Source organism: Aspergillus multicolor, assembly GCF_047715735.1.
Source record: "Aspergillus multicolor strain CBS 133.54 unplaced genomic scaffold BDW74scaffold_18, whole genome shotgun sequence".
Taxonomy (NCBI): domain Eukaryota; kingdom Fungi; phylum Ascomycota; class Eurotiomycetes; order Eurotiales; family Aspergillaceae; genus Aspergillus; species Aspergillus multicolor.
Window position 1 is genome coordinate 121,013 of NW_027395969.1, and position 21,696 is coordinate 142,708.

General features: G+C 52.1%; 6 protein-coding genes across 6 annotated transcripts; 4 read left to right on the forward strand and 2 right to left on the reverse strand.

Annotated features, from left to right (window-relative positions):
* Positions 1 to 823: 823 nt before the first annotated feature.
* BDW74DRAFT_168793 (uncharacterized protein) lies at positions 824 to 5,994 on the forward strand (the record flags this gene model as incomplete). Its single annotated transcript, XM_073726899.1, has 14 exons — positions 824 to 876; positions 942 to 1,123; positions 1,193 to 1,275; positions 1,332 to 1,876; positions 1,935 to 2,085; positions 2,139 to 2,204; positions 2,263 to 2,371; positions 2,434 to 2,649; positions 2,722 to 2,800; positions 3,690 to 3,916; positions 3,969 to 4,937; positions 4,990 to 5,097; positions 5,604 to 5,732; positions 5,786 to 5,994. The coding sequence occupies 14 exons, from the start codon at positions 824 to 826 to the stop codon at positions 5,992 to 5,994; spliced, it is 3,126 nt and encodes a 1,041-aa protein (XP_073582325.1).
* Positions 5,995 to 6,614: 620 nt separating this feature from the next.
* Positions 6,615 to 7,928, reverse strand: BDW74DRAFT_179596 (SGNH/GDSL hydrolase family protein; the record flags this gene model as incomplete). Its single annotated transcript, XM_073729509.1, has 4 exons — positions 6,615 to 7,302; positions 7,375 to 7,514; positions 7,582 to 7,714; positions 7,804 to 7,928. 4 exons carry the CDS (start codon positions 7,926 to 7,928, stop codon positions 6,615 to 6,617), a joined length of 1,086 nt encoding a protein of 361 aa, XP_073582326.1.
* Positions 7,897 to 8,678, reverse strand: BDW74DRAFT_155807 (uncharacterized protein). The gene has a single exon (XM_073724897.1). The coding sequence runs from the start codon at positions 8,494 to 8,496 to the stop codon at positions 8,269 to 8,271; it is 228 nt and encodes a 75-aa protein (XP_073582327.1). The 5' UTR covers positions 8,497 to 8,678; the 3' UTR covers positions 7,897 to 8,268.
* A 4,655-nt stretch (positions 8,679 to 13,333) lies between these two features.
* BDW74DRAFT_179597 (putative C2H2 transcription factor (Con7)) lies at positions 13,334 to 14,913 on the forward strand (the record flags this gene model as incomplete). Its single annotated transcript, XM_073729510.1, has 3 exons — positions 13,334 to 14,014; positions 14,198 to 14,378; positions 14,561 to 14,913. The coding sequence occupies 3 exons, from the start codon at positions 13,334 to 13,336 to the stop codon at positions 14,911 to 14,913; spliced, it is 1,215 nt and encodes a 404-aa protein (XP_073582328.1).
* Positions 14,914 to 16,925: 2,012 nt separating this feature from the next.
* On the forward strand, positions 16,926 to 19,852 carry BDW74DRAFT_155822 (uncharacterized protein). The gene is made up of 2 exons (XM_073724898.1): positions 16,926 to 17,737; positions 17,798 to 19,852. The coding sequence occupies exons 1-2, from the start codon at positions 17,111 to 17,113 to the stop codon at positions 19,676 to 19,678; spliced, it is 2,508 nt and encodes an 835-aa protein (XP_073582329.1). The 5' UTR covers positions 16,926 to 17,110; the 3' UTR covers positions 19,679 to 19,852.
* Positions 19,853 to 19,993: 141 nt separating this feature from the next.
* Positions 19,994 to 21,626, forward strand: BDW74DRAFT_155824 (Yip1 domain protein). Its single transcript, XM_073724899.1, has 4 exons — positions 19,994 to 20,285; positions 20,369 to 20,789; positions 20,866 to 21,015; positions 21,077 to 21,626. Exons 1-4 carry the CDS (start codon positions 20,195 to 20,197, stop codon positions 21,324 to 21,326), a joined length of 912 nt encoding a protein of 303 aa, XP_073582330.1. The 5' UTR covers positions 19,994 to 20,194; the 3' UTR covers positions 21,327 to 21,626.
* Positions 21,627 to 21,696: the final 70 nt, after the last annotated feature.

Genomic DNA, 21,696 nt, shown 5'->3' on the forward strand with positions numbered 1-21,696 from the left:
CAAACGATAGAAAAAACGCCTTCTGATGAGAGCTCCTCGACACTAGGCTCGCTCACTCTGAACTCAGTGAGCTTGTTACTGATTGTCTTTTCTTGTTCGGGACTTGGTGTGATGGGAGCTTCAAGGGAAGTCTGCGGTGCTTTGCGTAAGATGGCCTCCGTAGTCCAACTCGTATCCAAGTGCTGCGAGGGAAAGCTGATTCCTGAGATTGCCGCGAGCATCCAGGCGCCCACCTCCCGTTTTTTATCATCAAAAGAGAGGGCGACTATCCGAGGCAGCTCGACATTGAGCCCGACACCCATGGACTTCAGTTCATCAGTAGCGTCTAGAAGCTCTAGGCGTTCCGACTAGAATTGATTCAAAGCTACCTTGTCCGTAACCCCGCTCATAATGACGAAGAAAAGATTTGGGAGCCCTGATATAACAGAACGAAAGATTTATCCAGGCCTGGAGACCTTAGACGTTCGGTTGGTGGATCGCAGAGTAGGTCTCGAGAGTCAATGGAACGGAAAGATATATTGGAGGGTTGAGATGCGATAGAAACATCAAAGAAAAGAAGGACAAGCCTGAGGGCGTGAGATAGAGGGGCAAGGCCAAAGCCAGCCAACCTTGGAAACTGCTTTCTCTTCGCTGTGTTGGTTGTGTTGTGCCTGCCTTCCCATACCTAGTATACTGCGCAAAGCGAGCTAAACCCTTCCTGGCGAGTCCCCACCATTGCGTCTTCTCCCCGAACTTGTCGTCGAAGTGAGCGACAACCTACAGGAAGCCATTTGGTCTGGTCTCAACTAAAGCTTGTGATTCCGTTGAAATATCATCTTTCGCGATGTCAATTGGGCGTGTCCTTGTCATTGCGGGGTCCGACAGCTCAGGAGGCGCGTATGTCACCCCGTCCCCTCATTACCCCTCCAGATCGTCTGCTAATGCGCTTGCTCCGGGGTTAGGGGCCTGGAGGCTGACCAGAGGGTCCTGACTGCGCATGGTTGCTATGGTTTCACAGCGACCACTGGCTTGACGGCGCAGAATACCCTCGGCGTGCAAGACATCTTCGTGGTTCCGGCCGAGTTCGTCAAGAAGCAAATCAAGGCCAGTCTAGATGATGTTGGTGCCGACGTTGTCAAGCTTGGTATGGCCCAGTTATTTCTTTTGACTATAGCATGATCACCATTTGCTCATGAGTACTTATCTTATGAAGGAATGCTTTCGTCCGCAGAGACTATCGACGTCATCGCGGAAACACTCACATCGTATCAGATCCCGTCTGTGGTCTTGGACCCGGTATCTTACAAAGCCTTTCTGTTTTGTATGAGCTGATCTGACTCATTAGGACATAGGTGATGCTTTCGACCAGCGGTTCGCAGTTACTACCTGAAGCTGCGGTTCAGGGGCTGCGTACGAAATTGCTACCTCTAACAACTGTCCTTACACCCAACATCCCCGAGGCGCAACTGCTTTTGAAGGACTCTGGTCAGGTCTCTGCCGAACCAGAAGATCTGCAAGGGCTCATCAGTCTCGCAAAACAGGTTGCTGCTCTCGGTCCCAAAGCTGTCTTGCTGAAGGGCGGCCATCTGCCTCTCACAAAAGACCACAAGACGGCTAAAAGCTCAGCAGATGCCTCGCGAGTCGTTGATGTTCTTTACGATGGAGAAGAGGTCACTCTATTTGAGACGGAGTACCTAGTTTCCAAAAACACGCACGGCACCGGCTGCTCTCTTGCGTCCGCCATAGCGGCGAATCTCGCGCTTGGGAAGGACCTGAAGAGAGCCGTGCGCAGTGGTGTCCGGTTTGTTGAAGCGGGAATCAAGAACAGTTTCGATATCGGCAAGGGAAGTGGTCCGATTAACCACTTTCACTCCGTGTACTCCCTGCCGTTTGCGCCGTATGCTTTCCCTTTCGCTCTACATGAATTGGTCGCCTGAACGCTAACCTATCCGAAGAGGGCGGTTCCTAGAGTACGTCCTGGATCGTCCCGACGTACAATCAGTATGGAAGCAATTTACAGAGCATGATTTTGTCTCTGGTTTGGGCAGCGGTACGCTTCCCGTTCAACGCTTCAAGGAATATCTGTCTCAGGACTATCTCTATCTCGTACGTTTGACTGAGCTCTCGCTTCATGTACAAACTAACATTAGGTTTGTCAGGTTCAATTTGCTCGGAGCAACGCGCTTGCGTCTTATAAAGCCAAGGATATGGAATCAATAGCTGCGGTAGGTTCTTATCATGCCAGTTCCAGATCTCGCTTGCTCTAATTCCTCGTTTTTGCAGTCAGCAAAAATTGTCCTGCATATCCAACAAGAAACCGCGCTGCACGTCGATTACTGTGCGTCTTTTGGTCTTTCCAAGGAAGAAATGGAGAAGATCCCAGAAACCACAGGTAAGTGACACGTGCTATGGCCTGTACGTGTTCAACCGTCAAGGTTTAACCGCTTCTATCAGCTTGCACCGCGTACAGCAGATACATCCTCGACGTAGGCCAATCGGAAGACTGGCTTGCACTACAAGTAGCCCTGGCTCCTTGCCTAATCGGGTATGGGGCCATTGCTCAGAGGCTACACGCGGAAGAAAACACTCTCCGGGAGGGCAACCGATATTGGAAATGGATAGAGAACTACGTTGCGGAGGATTACACGGAGGCTGTCCGTCTAGGCTCTGGTAAGGAACACAAGCCCCCCTCATGGTGGAACGCGCGAATTACTGTTCGGCGTACAACTAACGGTTCTCCAGAGCTACTCGAGAAGCATATGAGAAAAGTCTCGCCGCCCCGGATGGAGGAGTTGATCAAGATATTCATCAGAGCCACCGAGTTGGAGATCAGATTCTGGGACATGGGACTCGGCGATGGGCGCGACTGATGTACGATAACAAAGACATGCGACCATCGCATATAAACCAGTATATACTTCTAGAAATCTCTGAAGTCTACCATGGTTGCCTGTCTGAATAGAGGCGAACGATCACTGTTGTATACCAGCAGCCCACCATTGTCTGTTGTCCGGCCATAAAGAACAGAGGCCTGATAATTCTAACAAGCCAACTCCGTTGAAACGCCTCTTCAATCATGAATTCTTGGATTTGCTATTATTGCAACCCTGGTTCATTCATCTTTCTGCTTGGGAGAGCGCCACCTACTGTGCTTACATAACAGCGGCGGTGTCGAGATTTTCTAATTTTCTCCTGCGCTAAACCCGATCAGGCACAAACGTTGCCTCGCAGCGCCTTCCTAAGATCCAGAGTCCTTCACTATTTTCCTTTTTCTTTTCCCTCTCTTCCATCCTCATCCTCTCCTCTATCTCTCTTTCTCCCCTTGTCTTTTCCCTTACTCTAAGTTCTGTTTCTATTACATCTGTGTTACTTCTGATTCTCAACTCGAGGATCTTTGTTTTATTTTCCGGCAACGCAACACAACTCCCTTTCTTCCATCATGTCTTCCTACGGTGGCAGCGGTGGCTACCAGCGCGATTCTTATCGGTAGGTTGATCGCTATCTCTGTCGCAAATCATCATCGAAAATAGAGACTGGCTAGACTGGTTCGTGATATTGGCTGCGAAGTACACTCGCTGTTCTCTCGCGTTTGTTCGCTGCCGGCCCGGAGTTTTCACTGAAAACCGCCGGCGCCACGAACTCGGCCATCCAGCGCTTTTTTCTTCGATGAATATTCCGCACCTTGATCAAAGGCTAATATAACCTTTCAGCTCCGGCGGTGGCGGTGGCGGCGGCGGCGGCTACTCGAACGGTTACTCTAACGGCGGCGGCCAGGGAGGCTATGGTGGTCGCGGTGGCGGCTACAGCGGCGGCGGTGGTGGTGGTTATGGAGGTGGTTACGGCGGCGGCGGTTACGGGCGAGGTGGTGGTGCCGGTGCTGGCGCCGGCGGTGACCGCATGGGAAACCTGGGTGCTGGCCTGAAGAAGCAGGACTGGGGTACGTTGACTTGGCGACTGATGTGCTACAGCATAAGCTAACCCGATTTTAGATCTCGACTCTCTCCCCAAGTTCGAAAAGTCTTTCTACAAGGAACACCCCGATGTTACCGCCCGGTCTCAGCGTGAGGTTGACGAGTTCCGCAAGAAGTGCGAGATGACTGTTCAGGGTCGGGATGTTCCTCGCCCCGTCGAGACCTTCGACGAGGCCGGTTTCCCTCAATACGTTCTGAGCGAGGTCAAGGCACAGGGATTCGAGAAGCCCACGTCTATTCAGTCCCAGGGTTGGCCTATGGCCCTCTCCGGTCGCGACGTTGTCGGTATCGCCGAGACCGGTTCCGGAAAGACCCTCTCTTACTGTCTCCCTGCCATTGTTCACATCAACGCTCAGCCTCTCCTTGCTCCTGGAGATGGCCCTATCGTTCTCATTCTCGCCCCTACCCGTGAATTGGCCGTCCAGATTCAGGCTGAAATCAGCAAGTTCGGCAAGTCCTCTCGCATTAGGAACACCTGTGTTTACGGTGGTGTTCCCAAGGGTCCCCAGATTCGTGATCTGTCCCGTGGTGTTGAGGTCTGCATTGCTACTCCCGGTCGTCTTATTGACATGCTCGAAGCTGGCCGCACCAACCTTCGCCGAGTCACTTACCTCGTTCTCGATGAGGCTGACCGCATGTTGGACATGGGTTTCGAGCCTCAGATTCGCAAGATTATCGGCCAGATTCGCCCTGACCGTCAGACCTGCATGTGGTCTGCCACCTGGCCCAAGGAAGTCCGCCAGCTTGCTAGCGATTTCCTCAACAACTACATTCAGGTCAACATTGGTTCCATGGACCTTTCCGCCAACCACCGTATCACTCAGATCGTCGAAGTCATCTCAGACTTCGAGAAGCGTGACCGCATGATCAAGCACCTCGAGAAGATCATGGAGAACCGTGGCAACAAGTGCCTCGTTTTCACTGGTACTAAGCGTATCGCCGACGAAATCACTCGCTTCCTCCGTCAGGATGGATGGCCAGCACTTTGTGAGTACACCAAACCTCAACTGACCATGAACCGTTTGCTAACCTCCCTCAGCCATCCACGGTGACAAGCAGCAACAAGAAAGAGATTGGGTTCTGAACGAGTTCAAAACGGGCAAGAGCCCAATCATGGTGGCTACTGATGTGGCTTCCCGTGGTATCGGTATGATAAAATCACGCCTCCCCATTCCCTCCCTTCTTTCCCTATGTCTTCCTTCTTGAAGCACCCCAGCCCTATTGAGGCCGTGCGACAACGGCACAGTGCTCAGCTCTCTTAAGTGCCCATGCTGGCAAACTTGACTCGTCCAGGCTTTGTCGGGTCTCCTGATTTGGTTCTTAAGCCAAGAGAACCTTGGACTCACAGTGCAGTTTAGCAGACACGTAGGATTCTTTTATTCTTCTGTTCTGACGCGCGTCTTTTTTCTGGACCTGCTTGGTCGAGAAGCGCAATGGCTTCTCTTCTGGCCTGTCAAGCTGCATTCCAAGGTTGCTCTAGGACCTCGATATCTGCCCGATATCTGCCAGCATACGGACTGACCCCTAACGGATCTTGTGATGAAAGTCCGTTGAAGAGAGTGATGCATCTAGTCTCACACGGCTGAAAGGGCTTCTATGCCACGCTGCTATCTTACACTAATGCTCTGTTTGCTAACCTGAATCTGTCTGAAGATGTTCGTGACATTACTCATGTCCTGAATTATGACTACCCCAACAACTCAGAGGACTACGTTCACCGTATTGGTCGAACCGGTCGTGCGGGTGCCAAGGGTACCGCCATTACATTCTTTACCACTGACAGTAAGTCTTCTCTTGCACTCGCCTTGCGGTACGATGCTAACTATGTTCTACAGATGCTAAGCAGGCTCGTGATTTGGTCACTATCCTCTCCGAGGCTAAGCAGCAGATCGACCCCCGTCTCGCCGAGATGGTCCGCTACAGCGGTGGCGGCGGCCACGGTGGTGGTTACGGCCGTTGGGGTGGTCGTGGTGGCGGTCGCGGTCGTGGTGGTCACTCCACTGCCTCCAACTCTGCGCCGCTCGGTAACAACCGTCGCTGGTAGACCCTCGAATGCCCATCTGCAGTCATGAGCTTGTATTCCGATTTCCGACGGTAGACGATCGATCCTCCTTTGCACTTTTTCGACTTGCGCGTTCTCCGTTGTTCTTTGATATCTTTTCGTAACTCACTATGGTTGGCGTTGGTCATTTTCATGATAGACTCGTTATGTGTTTACTCGAACTTTACAGGTTCCGGAATGGGATGATAACCGTGGTCATTTCACGCACTTACACGGATACATGTTAATTCTTTATTCTTTCGTTAAAAAAAGTCTATTCTTGGCTTGAGCAAGATGGCTTCCGATAGGTAGCTCAGCTAATTCACCGAAGCATATAGTTCACTTGCCTATACTCGTGTAGCTTCATTATTCAACTATGACAACTTTACTAGATGCTTTAGTCCATGCCTTGAACATAATTATGGCTGTTTAATCAATTTCCCATTGTTAGTCTGAGTCAAAACGCATATATATATATCTCTCTCTCTCGGCGACCATTCATTTACATCTCCACGTGCTAAAATCCATACGCATGCCTCTTCTTTGCCGCATTGTATCTGCTTCACCCTGGCAAAAACATTCAACAAAGCTGACAGCAGCAGGTCAAATCCCTCCAGAGTATCCTACCCCTTCCACCCCTTCAACGTCCTCTCCAGCCCCTCCGCTAGGATCTCATGAACCCGACTCGTAATATGGCCCGAGTTATACCAGAAATACGTATCCAGCGGCGTCAGACACCCGTATTTCTGATACTCCGTCTCAATATCCGGCTGCTTATAACCCGCGCAAAAATCCGTTGTGTTGAGGATCCCGTATTGTTCGGGGAGATCAAGGACATGCGCTAAGATGCTATGTGTGTCGAAGACCCGGACGTTCGTAGATGGATTCTCCCTGTGAAATTGCGCGGCTTGTGTTGATAGCGCGGAGTTAAACCATTCTACCTGCGTGGCATTCGGCGTTGCAGTTTCGTTGCGAAGTGTGCGTGCTTGGTTTGCGGGTGTGCGGTCTAGCGGTGGTAAATTGACGAGGACGTAGTCTTTATAGCCTAATGAGACGAGGGGTTGGAGAGCCGAGAAGGCTCTTGAGAGGAGGGTGGTGTAGAAGTCTGAGAACGAGGTGATGGAACTGTTTGTTGCGCTGTCGTTGATGTCGTTGATTCCGATCCAGATTGCTGTTAGGGTTGCGGAGGGGTCCACGATGGCCTTTGATTTCGGCTTCTTTGGGGATAAGGTTAGGACTGGGTGGCCGTAGGTTGTGAATTGTGTGATTTGGTTGACGAGGGAGATAGTGTAGTCGTGGTGGAGGGGGATGCTGAGAAGGAAGGTGGTATATCAGTCAAGTATCTTTATAAATCAGAGCTGTTGAAGATGGTAAGGAACATACTACTCAGCCGAAACGCCTGCCCCCGCGAACGCAAAATCCCATAGTTGCTTCGTGCATGATATTGGGGATGTGAAGCCCTCTTTCTGTCCGCAGCCTGTTAGGAATTCAACCCAGTTGGGGCCGCCGGCGGATGTTCCTGTCTGTGAGATGATCTAAGTTTAGCTGGGGGGTGCAGGGGAAAGATCTTGGATCCAAAGCCGGACGAACCTGATTCTGCACAATCATATCCGTCAATAGCGTAGGTGCATCATATGCGTAGTTCAGCTGGTCCCCAATGAAGCTGTAGTTTGGGTATCCGTGCGTTCCTTGTACGTATGTATACGAGTCGCCGAAGGCGATCCTGCGAAGTATATATTGTTAGCGTCCGCGGTTCGATTCTCATGTTTCTATAGCACAGAGCATCGAATCGCAACGGAGTCTAATACTGACAGATGCCGGGTTGAATCCCAGTCAAATCCATATTTACTTCGAGCCTTCAAATTGTGATTAGATGGTAGGGCGTCGATTAGAGGCATGTCACCCGCGAGGGCTAGCATAAATGCTGTGGCGAGCATTGCTTATGTTGATTGATATATTTTGATATCTTCAGGAAGGCTAAGCTATTGGGACCAGATATAGGGCTCCTTGGCCGATGCTAGACTGCTGGCGTAGCCATATATACGTACTCGAGCTCATCTCATGTACAGAGCTCGACGGAGAATTTCCAGGCGGCTATGACGAGTAGTTATGACGAGTAGCTTTCACGGAAGATAATTTTCCGTTGTCATTGACTGGCTGCAGCTATTCATCCGGACCAGAGGGGGGGATCGGCATTTTGCCTGATCAGACCAATTCAATGCTGGCTTCGATGGTACTATCCTGCTGCCAGCCGATGGAATGTGATAGACGTCGAGGTCAATTCCAGTCGTGATAATGCTTGTAGGTGGAAACCTCAGGCGCAAAGGCACTCATCCGCGCCATCGTCTTCTTAACCTGATAGAGCGAACGTGAAACAAGTGAACCGAGAAATAGCGAGTCGAAGAGGCTGAGAGCGGGGAGCTCATCTAAGTGTAGCAGCAGTGGAGCAGACAAGAATTCAGCCGTACTTAAGCCGACGAGTACGACGGAGACCGGAGAACCCATGGGTCCATCGCGTCGAGCACAGTCCAGCTTCAATCTGAGTCTCACCGATGAGAGTCGCAATCTAAGTCCACGGAAAAGCCGCACCGCAGGCCGTAGCAGAGTGGGACGGGGCCTGATTCCGGCCGAAAAAGGGAGGGGGGACTCGACTCCATTTTGTATCCCAAGTCGGCCTTGTGCAGCATCTGTATTTTTTAAAGGTTGATGGGCGCCCTTATCAAGGCAGGCAAAGACTGCGAGATGCTTGACAGCAGCGCGTAACAAAGGCGTATGACAGGAAACCGATTCTGGTTTCGAGACAGTAAGCCGCTATGCTGCGAGCGGTTTAGCAGGAAATTAATCTGGCCCGTGGCTCGGGAAGGGCACGCTAGATGCTGGGCTAGCATGCTTAGAGGTTAGGCCCATGTGCTGTTAGCTTTCATAGTCGCGGACCGCTGCTGATAAAATCACGAGGAAGCAGTGCTGGGCCTATCGATGCGTGGTCAGACGAAGCCATGGCAGGCGGTCGCAGCTAGAGCAGCCGAAGAATATGCATGGAACGCGACAGGATACGCTCCCTTAGAAGCAGCAGGAACTTGAAGTCAAAGAGAGTCTTCCGCGGATAAATCCTGTCATTCTCCGTCCCTCAACCCGACGATAGCGATAGAGATAATAGAGGCTCCTACCTGATAAAGCACCAGGCCCGGAGACAACTGACCCGGATCCGACATGACTGCTGCCAGCTCCGTACCTGCCTAATTGGGGCGGAATCACTCGCAATCTCGAATCATGAGGTCTTGGCACTCGTGCAGTCGGGGAACCGCTGGCCAATGAGCACCAACACAATCACAGGCCTTCTCCTGAGCAGCACCGAACCTTGGGCAAGCGAGATTCAGAGTTTCCAATATCAAATTCTTATCCGGAATATCAAATATATTGAGGTGACATTTGCGCCTGATGGTGTTTGGCGTTTTTCACGACGGAGCTGTGCCGAGTCTCCGATATATGGCTTGATTTGAATTTAGAGGCCGGGCCACCTGTTCGACCCATCAGCCCAGCACGCAGCATATGCTGTAGACACGGAGTACGCCGACGCAGTATGGGCTTTTCGGATAATAAAGAAATACGAATTGGTTATGCAGTGCGAAGCGCGGCTATCAGAATGTCGCTTTCCATCAAGAAATCATTGGTTGGGATGCCATGGCGAAATATATATTTATAGACATCGATCCGAGAGTCAAAACAAGGTGCGCTCTAGAAACGTCAACAGCTGGCTAGGGGATACTAAGGCGCTCCGGTGCAGGCTACAGCCAACGACCGTCGTGCCCACGTGGATCATTTCCGGCACCAAATAGCTTATGCATAAACTATACGCCTGCACGGAGCAAAGTCGATATATCTGTTTGCTACGAAAAGGGGTCAAGCCTCAGAAGGCCGAGACAATGCACTCTGCAGGCTTGTCATACCTATGATGAGGGGAAGGATGGGTTACCAGCATGATCACCTAACCCCTTGATGCAGGGGTTTCGAGGCCTCATGTCTTTTGACGTTCGGGCAGCTTCCGACTTCCGAGACAGATTATTGACGGCGGCTGCGAAAATACAGAGAAGGTCCTTCCGTCAGGTTGCAATTCGACCATCTTCGCAATCTGGTATTATTTGAATATTTCGTCGGGTTTCTTTCTTCCACTCAGAGGCCCAGCAAGGAACTCTCACCGATATCCAGAGAGTGGGGATGCGCGGGGTACGGCCAATCACCGAGCATATCAAACCACGCAGCTGAATTGTCCTTCCAGCGCCGGGCCGGGGCCCAAAGGGACCTTCTGCGCTGGAAAATTGCATAGAGAATAATTGCGAATATCCGAGTTGCAACTTGCAATATGGAGTACTACGGGCCTCGACCTTGACCGTCACCGAAAGCCGGTATGGTGCAGTCGCAGCGGAATCTGTCACAAGTATGGAGCGCCCCTACGCGGCAGTGGGCACTAGCCGGTCGGAATTATACTGCCAGCAGCCATCGAATTTGACCCGAGAGGCTCATGAAAGGTAGATGTCCGTGCTCTTTCCGTTGCTTGCAAGTCGCTAATCACTGGAGACGACCTTATCAAAAGGTAGTATCAAAAGCTCTCGCATCGAGCGAGCTGGACAGAGAAGCTGATGCCATCTTGAGCTTTCGATGCCCCTAGCCTTATCAGGGCCCTGGAGTACTCCGTGGAGTGGTACTTTGGACAAAGACAGTTGACGATTCAGAGTGCTTGACTGTTCCCAAATTATTCCCCGGCCTCACTTTGCATCCTCGTCTTTCAACTTCCAAGCTTCAGTCCGACACAACTCCACAAACCCCGCTCTTTCAAATTCCCTTGTCAAGTTGTCATGCAATGATGGGGAACTTCCAGCTGGAGCCTCTCACAAGAGTCGCTACTCGAGTCTTGGCTGTCCTGGTCTGTACGTATCCGGGGGTAAAGTATCTTCCTTACCTCGGTTGCACCTCTCATCGACCTCGAGAAACAAAGGTTCGGCCTTAAAACTCGCTTCAATCCCTTCGGTCATCGACGCCTTGATTGCCTGTGATCTGATATTTCAGTTATATGGGTTCAGGAGCCAGTCTGCGACCGAAATTGCTAACTGTAACGGGGAATACCCAAAGTCGATTTGTCAGATGGCCCCATTATTTCGTGCTCCTATTGGCAGAGGACATTTTAATTCCCCACTGCAGCGTTCCTGACTTGTGCGAAACGAGCATAGCAGGACTCCGGTGTCGGGCGCCCGCTCATCACGACTTGACCTTGTCTTCAGCTTCAATATCTAGGAAACCGGGCGTTAAAGGGCAGGGACGATGCTCAGGATGAGAATAAGACCCAAGCTCTGATTTGAAGGGTGTTGAGATCTCCACCGTCGCAGCCATCCCCGCCCCATTGGCAATTAAGCCTCGAACAACAGGTGACCATTGCAGGACCTCCTTTTCCACCAACCCCATCAGCATGACCGGCATTAGCCGCCTCCGGTGCTTGCCTATCAGTACTTTTGTTGTTGAAAAGTTTTCATAATCAGTTGATATCACCGCTTCTCTTACGTAGTGTTATATTACTGGCCGTTGCCCAATGCTCGTCATCGAAACTTGTTGTTGAGTAGGAAGCGTTTCTGTAGATCTGTAATCAAGCGAAACTGTGTCTGTTGATAGAGTAGTGCTAACTGTCAGCCTCACCACGCTCTAACCCCGACCTGCGCTACACCCCCTTTTCGCCTAGCCCGGCACTATCTCGCTTGCTCCCTTCTGGAGTGGTGTACCGTTCCAGCCGTTTCTCGGGCGCGCCAGCCATAGTCTATCGCCTAGGCCGTGTTTAACCTGCCAACCCACAATGTCGACCAACGACAGTGCGCTGGCATGGCGCTAGGTTCACGACCGACTCGCAACCGACGCGCGCACCGTCCAGCCCAAATCGCGGGTAGCCCATTCAAGCTCTAAATCCCTACCACTGTTGTCTATCAACCTACTCTTGACTTCATGTCTTGGTATGCGTCCTGGTTGGATTTGCAATCACCACCAAGAGCCCGAGAAATAGGGTTGTATAAGTATGACTCGCTCCTTGCCACCTGAATACTCCTGAGTGTGTTCCGCATAATATAATAATAATCCTAGAAGGAAAGCTTAGCCGGGTCAGGACTCAGGTTGGCTCTCAGAGAGAGAGAGTGAGGGGAGAAGTGGGCCAGCACGGGGCCGTCACCAGAAAGCGACAACACTCCGCCCAGCGAGCCAATCAGCAAGAGCTTTTCTCTGTGACAGTACCATACACAACCCCCCTTTCCCGTAATACGGTCCTTACCTCTGGCTTTTCCCTTCAATTTTTCTCTCTCTCACCATACATCCTTTGCCTCCAACTCCTTTAGGCCCACGCCCTGCTCCACCATCTCGGATCCCACGAGGTGCTCTGCCTGCCCTCTCTGCCTGCGTTGCGCGAGTGCTCAAGATCACAACGAGGGCGCGGAAGCTTTAAAACGCGCCTTTCCTGCTCCAGCCTGGTTCTGCCGGGTCGAGTCAAACCATCTTCGCTCCGGTCGCTTTTAGGGTGATTTTGTGCAACCGCTACTCCCAGGACTCGCCACTGAGATCGAGGCCTTGACTCCTGCGCTATCACTCTTTCGAGCTGTGTGGATTCTACTCTATTTTAGCCCGCTTCTCGTATAGTTTGTGACGGGCTTTGGCTTCCACTTTTTTTTTGCTTCCTTTTTCTCTTCGCGCCCTGCTTGGCTCCATCGCCAGTCCAGTCCACAGCCCAAGCTCTTCCCCCCTTCTTCCCGCTGGCCCTCGTGCTGCCGTGCTCTCCGCCACCTGCAAGAGCCAGGCTCCGTCACCCTAGGCTGGCGAACTAAGCGATTAAGCATCGCGATCCAGCTGCACTCCCCGACTCGACTGCGACAACTCGCATACTTCCACAGCTTGTGGTAATTTTTAATCACTGTGTTGGAGTGTGGAAAAGAATTGTTCGCGACCATAATTACGCGTCGATCCTTCCTTTATTTTCTTTGCTCTTCCTTATCCATCAACTACCCCCGGCATATCAACGTGCAGCTTGTTGATTGTTCACCACCTCCTCACCCACACTAAAAGTACGTGCCAACGAGAGGGGATCTCCAAGCCTTCCTCGACACGGGATCACACTAGGATCTTGCCCCCAATCCAATCCTCTTCTTTCCCCCATACTACTTCTCGCTCCGGCATTTCCCTGTCACTTTCTTTTCTTCCCGTCCGCAAGCTCATTGTGTCCTTCGACGCGTGTTATCAACAGGCACGCGAGAGACTATCAGCTTGGAGGATCGTCAGGGATATCTCTCCCCGGTAGCGACCACCTCTCTTGTATTATATGGACAACAGGCCTGCTCCCGAGTACGCGCAGTCAGGTTCGATTTCACCGTATCCAACGTCTACCGCGACACATTCTGAATTCACAGCCGCAGACCAGGCATCTGCTGCTGCCCCTGCTCAATACACTCCTCAGCCCGAGTCTCGCCCAAACCCTCAGTACACGCCGCAACCTGAGGTTCGACCCGGCACTTCCTCCAACACGCCTCAGTCCGACTACAATCTCAACCAGCCTCCTCCCGCCGCGCGCTCGCCCGCATACCCGGAGTACCTGGCCCGCCCGCCTCAATACCACCACGCGCCCAACTCTCAACCCGGAGGTGCGCCAGGTATGGCTCAAGCCACAAGTCCGTCCATGAACACCCTGAGCGATGGGCACCAAAATGGCCATCGCAATCAGTCGAACGTGAAGTCTGACGGAGACGTTCCTATAGATCCCTCGATTGCGGCCTCAAGCCCAAACTATCCTCCTCCTTACTCGCCTTACACTCCTCAAGGCCAGGAAATGGCTGCTCATTATCAGGGTCACCCGCCCCCTCCGCCCCCACAGATGTATGCGCGTCCAGAATGGTCGCATGGCTATCCGCAACATCAACACGCTCTTCCGGGACCTTACAGCTCCCCTGCCACAACGGTTGGTCCCGCCTCCCCTGCTGCCACCGCAGGGCCGCGTCCTGGCCAGGTATGTTCTTGATGATTCTGGCATCTGTTTCCAAAGGCTGCGCAATTGGTTTGATTGTTGTCTTGGGACGCTCCCGATGTCGGGGCTGCGGTCGGGCTACCTCCCAGGACGTGGAAATGCAGGCGCATTTTTTCATCATCATTTCCCTTATTGTGATTCAGTAGCTGACCCGAGACATTCCAGGTTTACTCGTTTGTGCCGATTCCTGGTGCCCAACAGCATAAGCGACCTCGTCGTCGTTATGAGGAGATTGAGCGTATGTACAAGTGTGGATGGAATGGCTGCGAGAAGGCATACGGCACACTTAACCACCTGAATGCCCACGTTACTATGCAATCTCATGGTCAAAAGCGAACTCCAGAAGGTGAGCAATATCTAATTTGTTTTTTTATTTGCTTGCAGCTGTGATACTTTGGTTAGTGCGGGCTGCCGCGCGCGCTAGTCGGGTTACACAGCTTTAGCGTTGCGGATCGCAGTAGCGCGCCAACTTTCCGAGCATCCGGTGATAAGCCTGCCTTTCAAGTCCAAGTGCTGACTGGTCATTAGAATTCAAGGAAATTCGCAAGGAGTGGAAACAGCGAAAGAAGGAGGAGGAAGCCCAACGCAAGGTTGCTGAAGAGCGCGAGCGTGCTGCTGCCGCCGCCGCTGTTCAAAGCCAGATGGACGCCTCTGGCCAGCCAGATCTTTCACAGGGCGGCCAGCCCCCTCAGTACCCTGGCGGTGTCCGACCACAACTACCCCCAATTGGATACCAGCCTGCTGATGGCCAGGCTCCTGGTCAATACGGCGCTGGTGCTGGTGGCATGCCCTACCAGGGTAACGGGCAAGTGGGATACCCTCCGAACTACCCGCACTCGCCTTACGGGCAGAGCGGTCAAGTCTATCAGCAACGTAAGTAGCCAGTCCTCCTGTCTTTGCGTTTTCAGGACCAGGCCATGAGCATGAAAGGAGGGAGGACAGCCGCCAGAAAACACCACCATTACGAGGAAGGTCCTTGCGCCGATTGCTATGGGGTTTGTAGCTGATCGATGATGGCATCGCAGAAAACCAAGCGACCAGCTACCCGCAATAGATGTCCCAATACCCCCTTTCCAGGCTTCATGTTCTAATACCAATACCCCACTAATCCCCCGTCGTCGTCTCCGGGTCTAATTTCTTGAGATCTTGCGCACATGATACCATTTCTGGCCTTGGTTTGCTCCAGTCACAAAACGGCCTTCACTTGTCTCCATCACCTTTATGTTTCCTTTTTCTCTATCATTTTTATGTCTCTTCATGTCGAACTAGATGGTCGGACGAGAAAGAAAAGAAAGTTCCGAGTCGGGACTTGTTTTTTATGCCATCAGCTGGTGCTTGGTTCTGCAACTGCTATTTGGGATGTCTGGCGGGCACTCTGCATCGTCCATGGTGTCTTTCACCTGTGAACTACTACTCATTCTGTTCCTTCTACTTCTATGACCTGTGCCCCTCATGTGCAATATCCTCTCCGTTTCTGTGTTGTTTCAAGGTTACGCTCTAATGCCGGAGCCTTCATGGAATCTCCATTCACTCATACTCTATTCCTCAGCTTCCTCTAGTCATCCGCTAAAATAGGTACGGCGTGCTGAGCTAAATCAACACATTGAAGTTTCTCCGCGTTTGTTTGCTCTAAGCCCTCCAGTTCCTGCAGTTCCTGCATTAGCAGCAGAACTATAGCCTGGTCATGCACTGCGGCTGCTATTTCCAAACTGCCAACACTCTATCTGGATCATCTCCGATTCGACTGCGAAAAATGACAGATCACCAGCATTAGTGGTGTGACTCGAGACCAGACTAGAGTGTGTCGACTACCGTTCTAGTGGTACTAGGTACCTACATTTAACTCGGCCTTACGTACAGGCAAGGCAAAGCTAATGTATGTATGTATGTGTATGTGAGCTAGCTGTACGGTGTACCTTACTTCTGCTTGGGCCGCTCGCAGACGACGCTAGTCAGACGCCTTACTAGTCAATACATGCAGCCTTCTTCCAAATTTTCCGGGGGTGGCCAAACCCATTCCATCGGCCAAAGTTAACCGCAGCCCTATCTCCCCTAGCCTGGGTCCTGGCCGGGCGGCCCCGGGACTCAGATGTTTGGGATCTTGGTAGACTAGTAGTTAGTTAGCATAGCCCGTTTTTAGGGCCATCGGCCCGCTGGGGGACGTTGGCGCGCGCCCTGCTCTGGCTCTGGCCCTGGCTCTGTCCGGCTGCTAGGCTGCGCCTACCGCACTGTGCGCACTGTAGATCTAGCTCGAGCTCTAGGACTCACTTGGACTAGGGAGGTCTGGAGGCGACTTTGAGCCTTCGAGAGTCGAAACTGAGGACTCTGACTAAAGATCGGATCCTTTCTGTCTGGTTGTGACTGAGTTTGGGCGTTGGTGGTTCTGGTTGGGCTAGCGGGTGGTTTAGTGCTTGGTGAGGTGGACTTTTAGTTGGGTTTACTTCACTGCGATTTACTTGTAGCTCAATCTTGTTCATAAGAGAGTCATCGTTTCAGCTACGTTGATAGAAATGGGAGTTAAATGAACTTGATGACTCTATTCGGTCCATGTCTACGGAGTACGCATGATTATCAGTGCTTGTGAGGTAGATACGGAGTAATTTCCCAGGGCGGAGGCGTATCTCCAGGGGCGAATAAATGGGCTATACTGATAAATGCAAGATAACCGCCAGTAATAGGTTTATTTCATGTTGACCATGAAAACGAGAGGTTGAGTGGACTGGATTTCTGTCTCAGGGCAGCAGAAGCATCGATGCCTTATGTTTATGCCTGAGAAAACTCTAGTCACGTGCTGATATGAGATCTCCGTTATCAGACTAGCGGTGATTTCGCCGCCGTCGCTATCAAACATTTTCCTTCGCAGCTAAACTCATCGTCTCTTTGGCTTGGTTATAGAACATTTGTGAATTATACACGAGCAACAACTCGCTTTCATATTCAACCTTTTTTTATCTATTTTCTCGCGTCTTCGGACACCTCCCAATTTCGAACCGTCGCATTCATTTGTCCGACGAAACAATCCCTACAGTCGATCACACGGCGAGCCATTGCACCTTTACCCTGCACTCCGAAGCTTAGATGCTCCGCTGCAGCAATGGCACTGCTATTCGAACGCAGTTGTCATCAAACATAGCCCTGAGAGCGGCGTCTCCGTTGCGCTCGTCATGGGTCGGAGCTCCGCACAGGACTCTTCCGTTCGCTTGCGCACCGGCCGCGCAAGCACGAGCACAATCGAGTCGCGCACATAGCGGCCCGACGACGATATCCGGCTCAAAACGCCTTGACAGCGTTCCTGAGGAATTTGCCTGGGAAAAGCAAGATCGTTCGCCAAATGACACCGCCGCACCAGAAGACCTCGCCGGTTCAGGATTGGACAAGCCACAGCGGAGGACGCCCCGGGAGCGTACGCCTCACTTATCTTCAGCCAAGGCGGCAAGAGAAACTCCTCTGATGCTCATTGCCATGAACAAGGGACCAAAAGTCCAGAAGAGGTCGGTGGAGATGGAGCTAGCGTGGTTGAAAGATCGCACGGTGCTGGCGGAGCGGGTGCAGAGGCTGCTCAGACAGCATGAGATTGCGTTCGCGGCGGAGCTTGTCCGGACGGCGCAGCGGCGGGAGTATGATACCCAAGGAGCGTGGAATGCGATTTTGGCCTACTGCTTTGCGCAAAAAGATACCAATGCGGCGTTTCGGTTTTGGAATGATGTATGCTTGGTTCCTGCGCCATTGGTCTATTTGGACGATGCTGACTTGCTTGGTTGATAGATGAAAAAGCGTGGCGGTGTGCCTAATTCTTGGGCTTATACGACTATGCTGCGCGGGTTCAGCCAGGTGGATAAAACCGCATTCAGCAATCCAATGTCGATGGCCCGGTCCATTTATCAAAATATGCTCGACCCCGAAAGTGGTATCGAAGTTAATCTTATTCATCATAATGCCATGCTGACTGCCTGTGGGCACCATGGAGACATGAATCTGCTTTGGGAAATTGCCGGTTCTCTGCCTGAAGACGGACCAGGCTCGCCGGATGATTATACGTACACAATTATTCTGAGCGCCCTAAGGAGGAAAATCCAGAAAACGGCCGAAGAACAAGGAGCCCGCGAGTTTGGAGCGGAAAGGACCTACAAGTCCCGGGTGGAGCTGATTGCGGAGGGCAAAAGAATATGGACTGATGTTGTTTATCGATGGAAGAAGGGCGAGTTGAAGATGTCGAATGAGCTTGTTTCAGCCATGGTTGGTCTCCTCTGGGAAGGCACCGGTGATTGGCATCTGTTTGAGGCGCTCAAACTCATTAACCAAACTACTGGTATCCCTATCCTGGCGAAGCAACCACCCCGCGATCTCCAGGTCGGTTCACGCCGTTCACTTGCAAAACAGGGCACCCCTTTGAGGCCGAAAGATCCTGAGGAGGATGTGCCATTTGTGGACCTACTGAACAGGCAAGTCAAACATACGGCCCCAATGCCTCGCCCGAAGACAGAGACGGAGGCGGAGGCGGAGGTGGAGCTGGAGGAAGATGTCGCCTTTGAGAAGCTTTTTGACAATTTCCTGCCGGATGCGAAGCCTCACCTTCAACCACCTCCTCCGGAACCCGAACGCTTCCAAGCTCCATCCCGGAAATTTGTTTTCAAGCGACCTGCGCCTCAACAACCCGAATCCCAATTACCAAAGCCAACTGAGGACGAACCCAAGGGCCCGAACTATGTGCCTATAGGCAACCGAGAGCTTTCCGTTATCTTGGAGACGTGCTTGCACATGACTACTGCTGCGCAAGCTGGAAAGGCGTATTGGAATCACCTCACGGAAGGCAACCACGGCTATGTGATTACACCAGACCGTCGCTCGTACATAGCATATCTTCGTATCCTTCGTGTTGCTCGTTCAAGTCGCCTCGCGCTTGAACTCATCCGCGACAAACTGGTCCCAAATGGCATCGAGTCGGGCCTACCGTTTCACATTGCCATGGCTATCTGCCGCCGTGATCGCAATAATATGAATGTCTTCAAACACGCTAACGAGCTACTGAAGCTCATGGATGAAGGCCTCATGCTCCCTGACTACCGAGCCATAGAAAGTTACTTGGATCTTCTCAAAACCCTGGAAGAAAACCCGCAACTCCTTTTGACGCTGAATACCCTCGACTTGTCGATACAAAACACCGACGTCTCCAACCTCAAGAAAATGTCCAATCAACTCGTCCTCAATCTCCAAACAATCGCAGCAGACCATCTCCGTCCCCTTATACTTTCGCTCGACAAGGCCATGGACGCGTCGCTGAAGGGCAAACCAGACTTGACCGGCCGGTACGGCGTGGACCCTGAAACCATCAGATTGCAGAAAGTGCCAGGCGATAGAGCCGTCGCCATCGCGGCCCGCGTAAGGACGCTGCTTGTTGATATCTTGTCTCCTAAGAGGCTGTACCCCCTGCCGAAGGCGGAGCGCAAGCGATTCGAAGCGGATGAAGAGTTCCTCCGTAAATACACCAAAAACGATATTATCGATTCTCACAAGTGGAGGATGATCTATCCGACTGTGGACCAGCAGGACCAGTACTACCGGCGCTTCATGCCTCAAAATGAGACCATTTTTGACGAGGAGGAGGCTCTGACTGTTGATGATACGCCAGCGACCAAGGATAAATAGGGCGGTTTGTTTTGCTTTTGGCCGTTTGTTCTCTTCACTCTTTTTTCCTGGGTTGGAATACCGCTAAGCATACTGTGGCGTTGGTTGGATTTTCCGGCAAACATCTTGTACAATATACTACACGTGTATAATGCATATACTAGACTATACTATATATTCTAAGCATCTTTCAACAAGCAATCTTGGCGCATCCTACTTCATACTGCACCAAGTATAGAACGACTGAGGCTAGCGTCACCGCCTCCCTTTCTGCCGGAATGCGTACGTAATGGGCGGAGCGGAAAGCCACTCTAGCCTCTCGTTGAAACAGGCAAACAGGAGCAGCACGAGGGCGCATCAATCCTCCGCATTACATCTCGTGCACAGTGGAAAGCAACAACGATACCCTCGCTACAACCTCTGCTCTCTGGTAGAGCAGCTTACCTATGCATCGGTAGCCAGCGTCAGCAACAGGATCTGACCAGCTCAACAATCACATTCATAAGCTCCGGAACCCGGCAGACCAGATCCACAACAATGGCCAGCTCCAGCTCAACACCATACTATGTCCACGACGACCGCGACGACGAATCGATCTTGGATGATGGGGTGATCGAGGCGGATGACGGTGAGTTGCATCTACCCCAGAAGCACCCCATCCCAATGCTAGGTCCACGGGGAAGCTCTTTGACTAACATCCTACTTCCTCAGCAATCGACGCCGACGACCCCCTCCACGAAACAGACCGCACCCCCCTCCGCGGCAACATCGAGCCCGACTCCTCTAATTCCCGCGGCGGCAACAACACGGGCAACAACATCTCCGGCGGCTTCCTCACCTCCCGCATCCCCGGCGAAGACCGCCGCGCGCCGCAGAACACCATCGACGAGACCGTATGGCAGACGCTCTCGCGCGACCTCCTGGCCGTCTGGGAGAAGATGCGCCAGGTCCTCTACCCCAAGTACCTGATCGGCGGCATGCTGCAGCGCGGTGGAGGCGGCATTGGGGCTGCTGAGCGCGGCGAGGCCTCGGGCTTTGGGGGCGGCGTGAGGAATGTGCTTGGGCGATGGCCCGATGCGGATGTTGTTTTGCAGGGAGGGATGAGTGAGGGGTTGAGGGATTGGGATTTATGGTGCGTTATACCCTTGAGGCGTGGAGTGGTGGGCTGGAGTTATGGTTGGAGCTGTGCTGACTCGTGTTTACTGCAGGGGCCCGCTGATCTTCTGCTTGCTGCTCAGCATGTTCCTATCTATGGCGAAAGGTGACCAGTCAGATTTGGTCTTTTCAGGAGTGTTCTCCCTCGTCTGGATTGGCGAGGCGGTTGTGACACTGCAGATTAAGTTGCTAGGTGGGAATATGTATGTTCCGCTCTTCTTTGCAACTCCCATGGGTGATTTCTGTGCTAACTTTCTGGCGCAGTTCGTTCTTCCAGTCCGTCTGCATTATCGGTTACACGCTCTTCCCTCTTGTCATCGCAGCCCTCCTCAGCGCAGTCGGCCTCCCGACGATTATCCGGATACCGGTTTATCTCGTTCTAATCGCTTGGTCTCTGGCTGCGGGAGTGAGTATCCTGGGTGGCTCTGGTGTCTTGAGGAACCGTGTCGGTATTGCGGTATATCCACTGTTTGTCTTCTATATTGCGATTGGGTGTCTTTGCTTTATCAGTTAAGCGGCCGTCTCTGCTCAAAATGAGGCAAGGGCTGTTACACTGTGGAGCGTCCAATCATGTTTAGAGAGCATTGGCGCTGCTAGACAGCCACAGCAGCGATTGATTTGATTTGGGTATAGGTATATCTCAATGCGATTCAGCTTCATCCTTGTTCGTCTTTGTTCTCTGTGTGCCCTGTAAAGTACTAGATCCCTGTATCACAGCATGACATCCAATGAAACATATTTAGCCTTTTATTGTATGCGTAAGTGTTTTAGCTCTGGGCGGCTTGATCTACTCTAAACTAAAACCTTGGGACTGGGACCGTTTATCTGCGGGGCCCGGAGCGAGCGGTGACCGGGTGACGACTCAGTCTAGCCAGCGACAACAC

Bases quoted from the DNA above. Each gene is read 5' to 3' on its own strand.
- BDW74DRAFT_155807 (XM_073724897.1), bottom strand. From the start codon at position 8,496: ATGGGTTCTCCGGTCTCCGTCGTACTCGTCGGCTTAAGTACGGCTGAA.
- BDW74DRAFT_155822 (XM_073724898.1), top strand. From the start codon at position 17,111: ATGCTCCGCTGCAGCAATGGCACTGCTATTCGAACGCAGTTGTCATCA. The intron at 17,738-17,797 runs GTATGCTTGGTT...CTTGGTTGATAG, and splicing joins CGTTTCGGTTTTGGAATGAT to ATGAAAAAGCGTGGCGGTGT.
- BDW74DRAFT_155824 (XM_073724899.1), top strand. From the start codon at position 20,195: ATGGCCAGCTCCAGCTCAACACCATACTATGTCCACGACGACCGCGAC. The intron at 20,286-20,368 runs GTGAGTTGCATC...CTACTTCCTCAG, and splicing joins GGTGATCGAGGCGGATGACG to CAATCGACGCCGACGACCCC. The intron at 20,790-20,865 runs GTGCGTTATACC...TGTTTACTGCAG, and splicing joins TTGAGGGATTGGGATTTATG to GGGCCCGCTGATCTTCTGCT.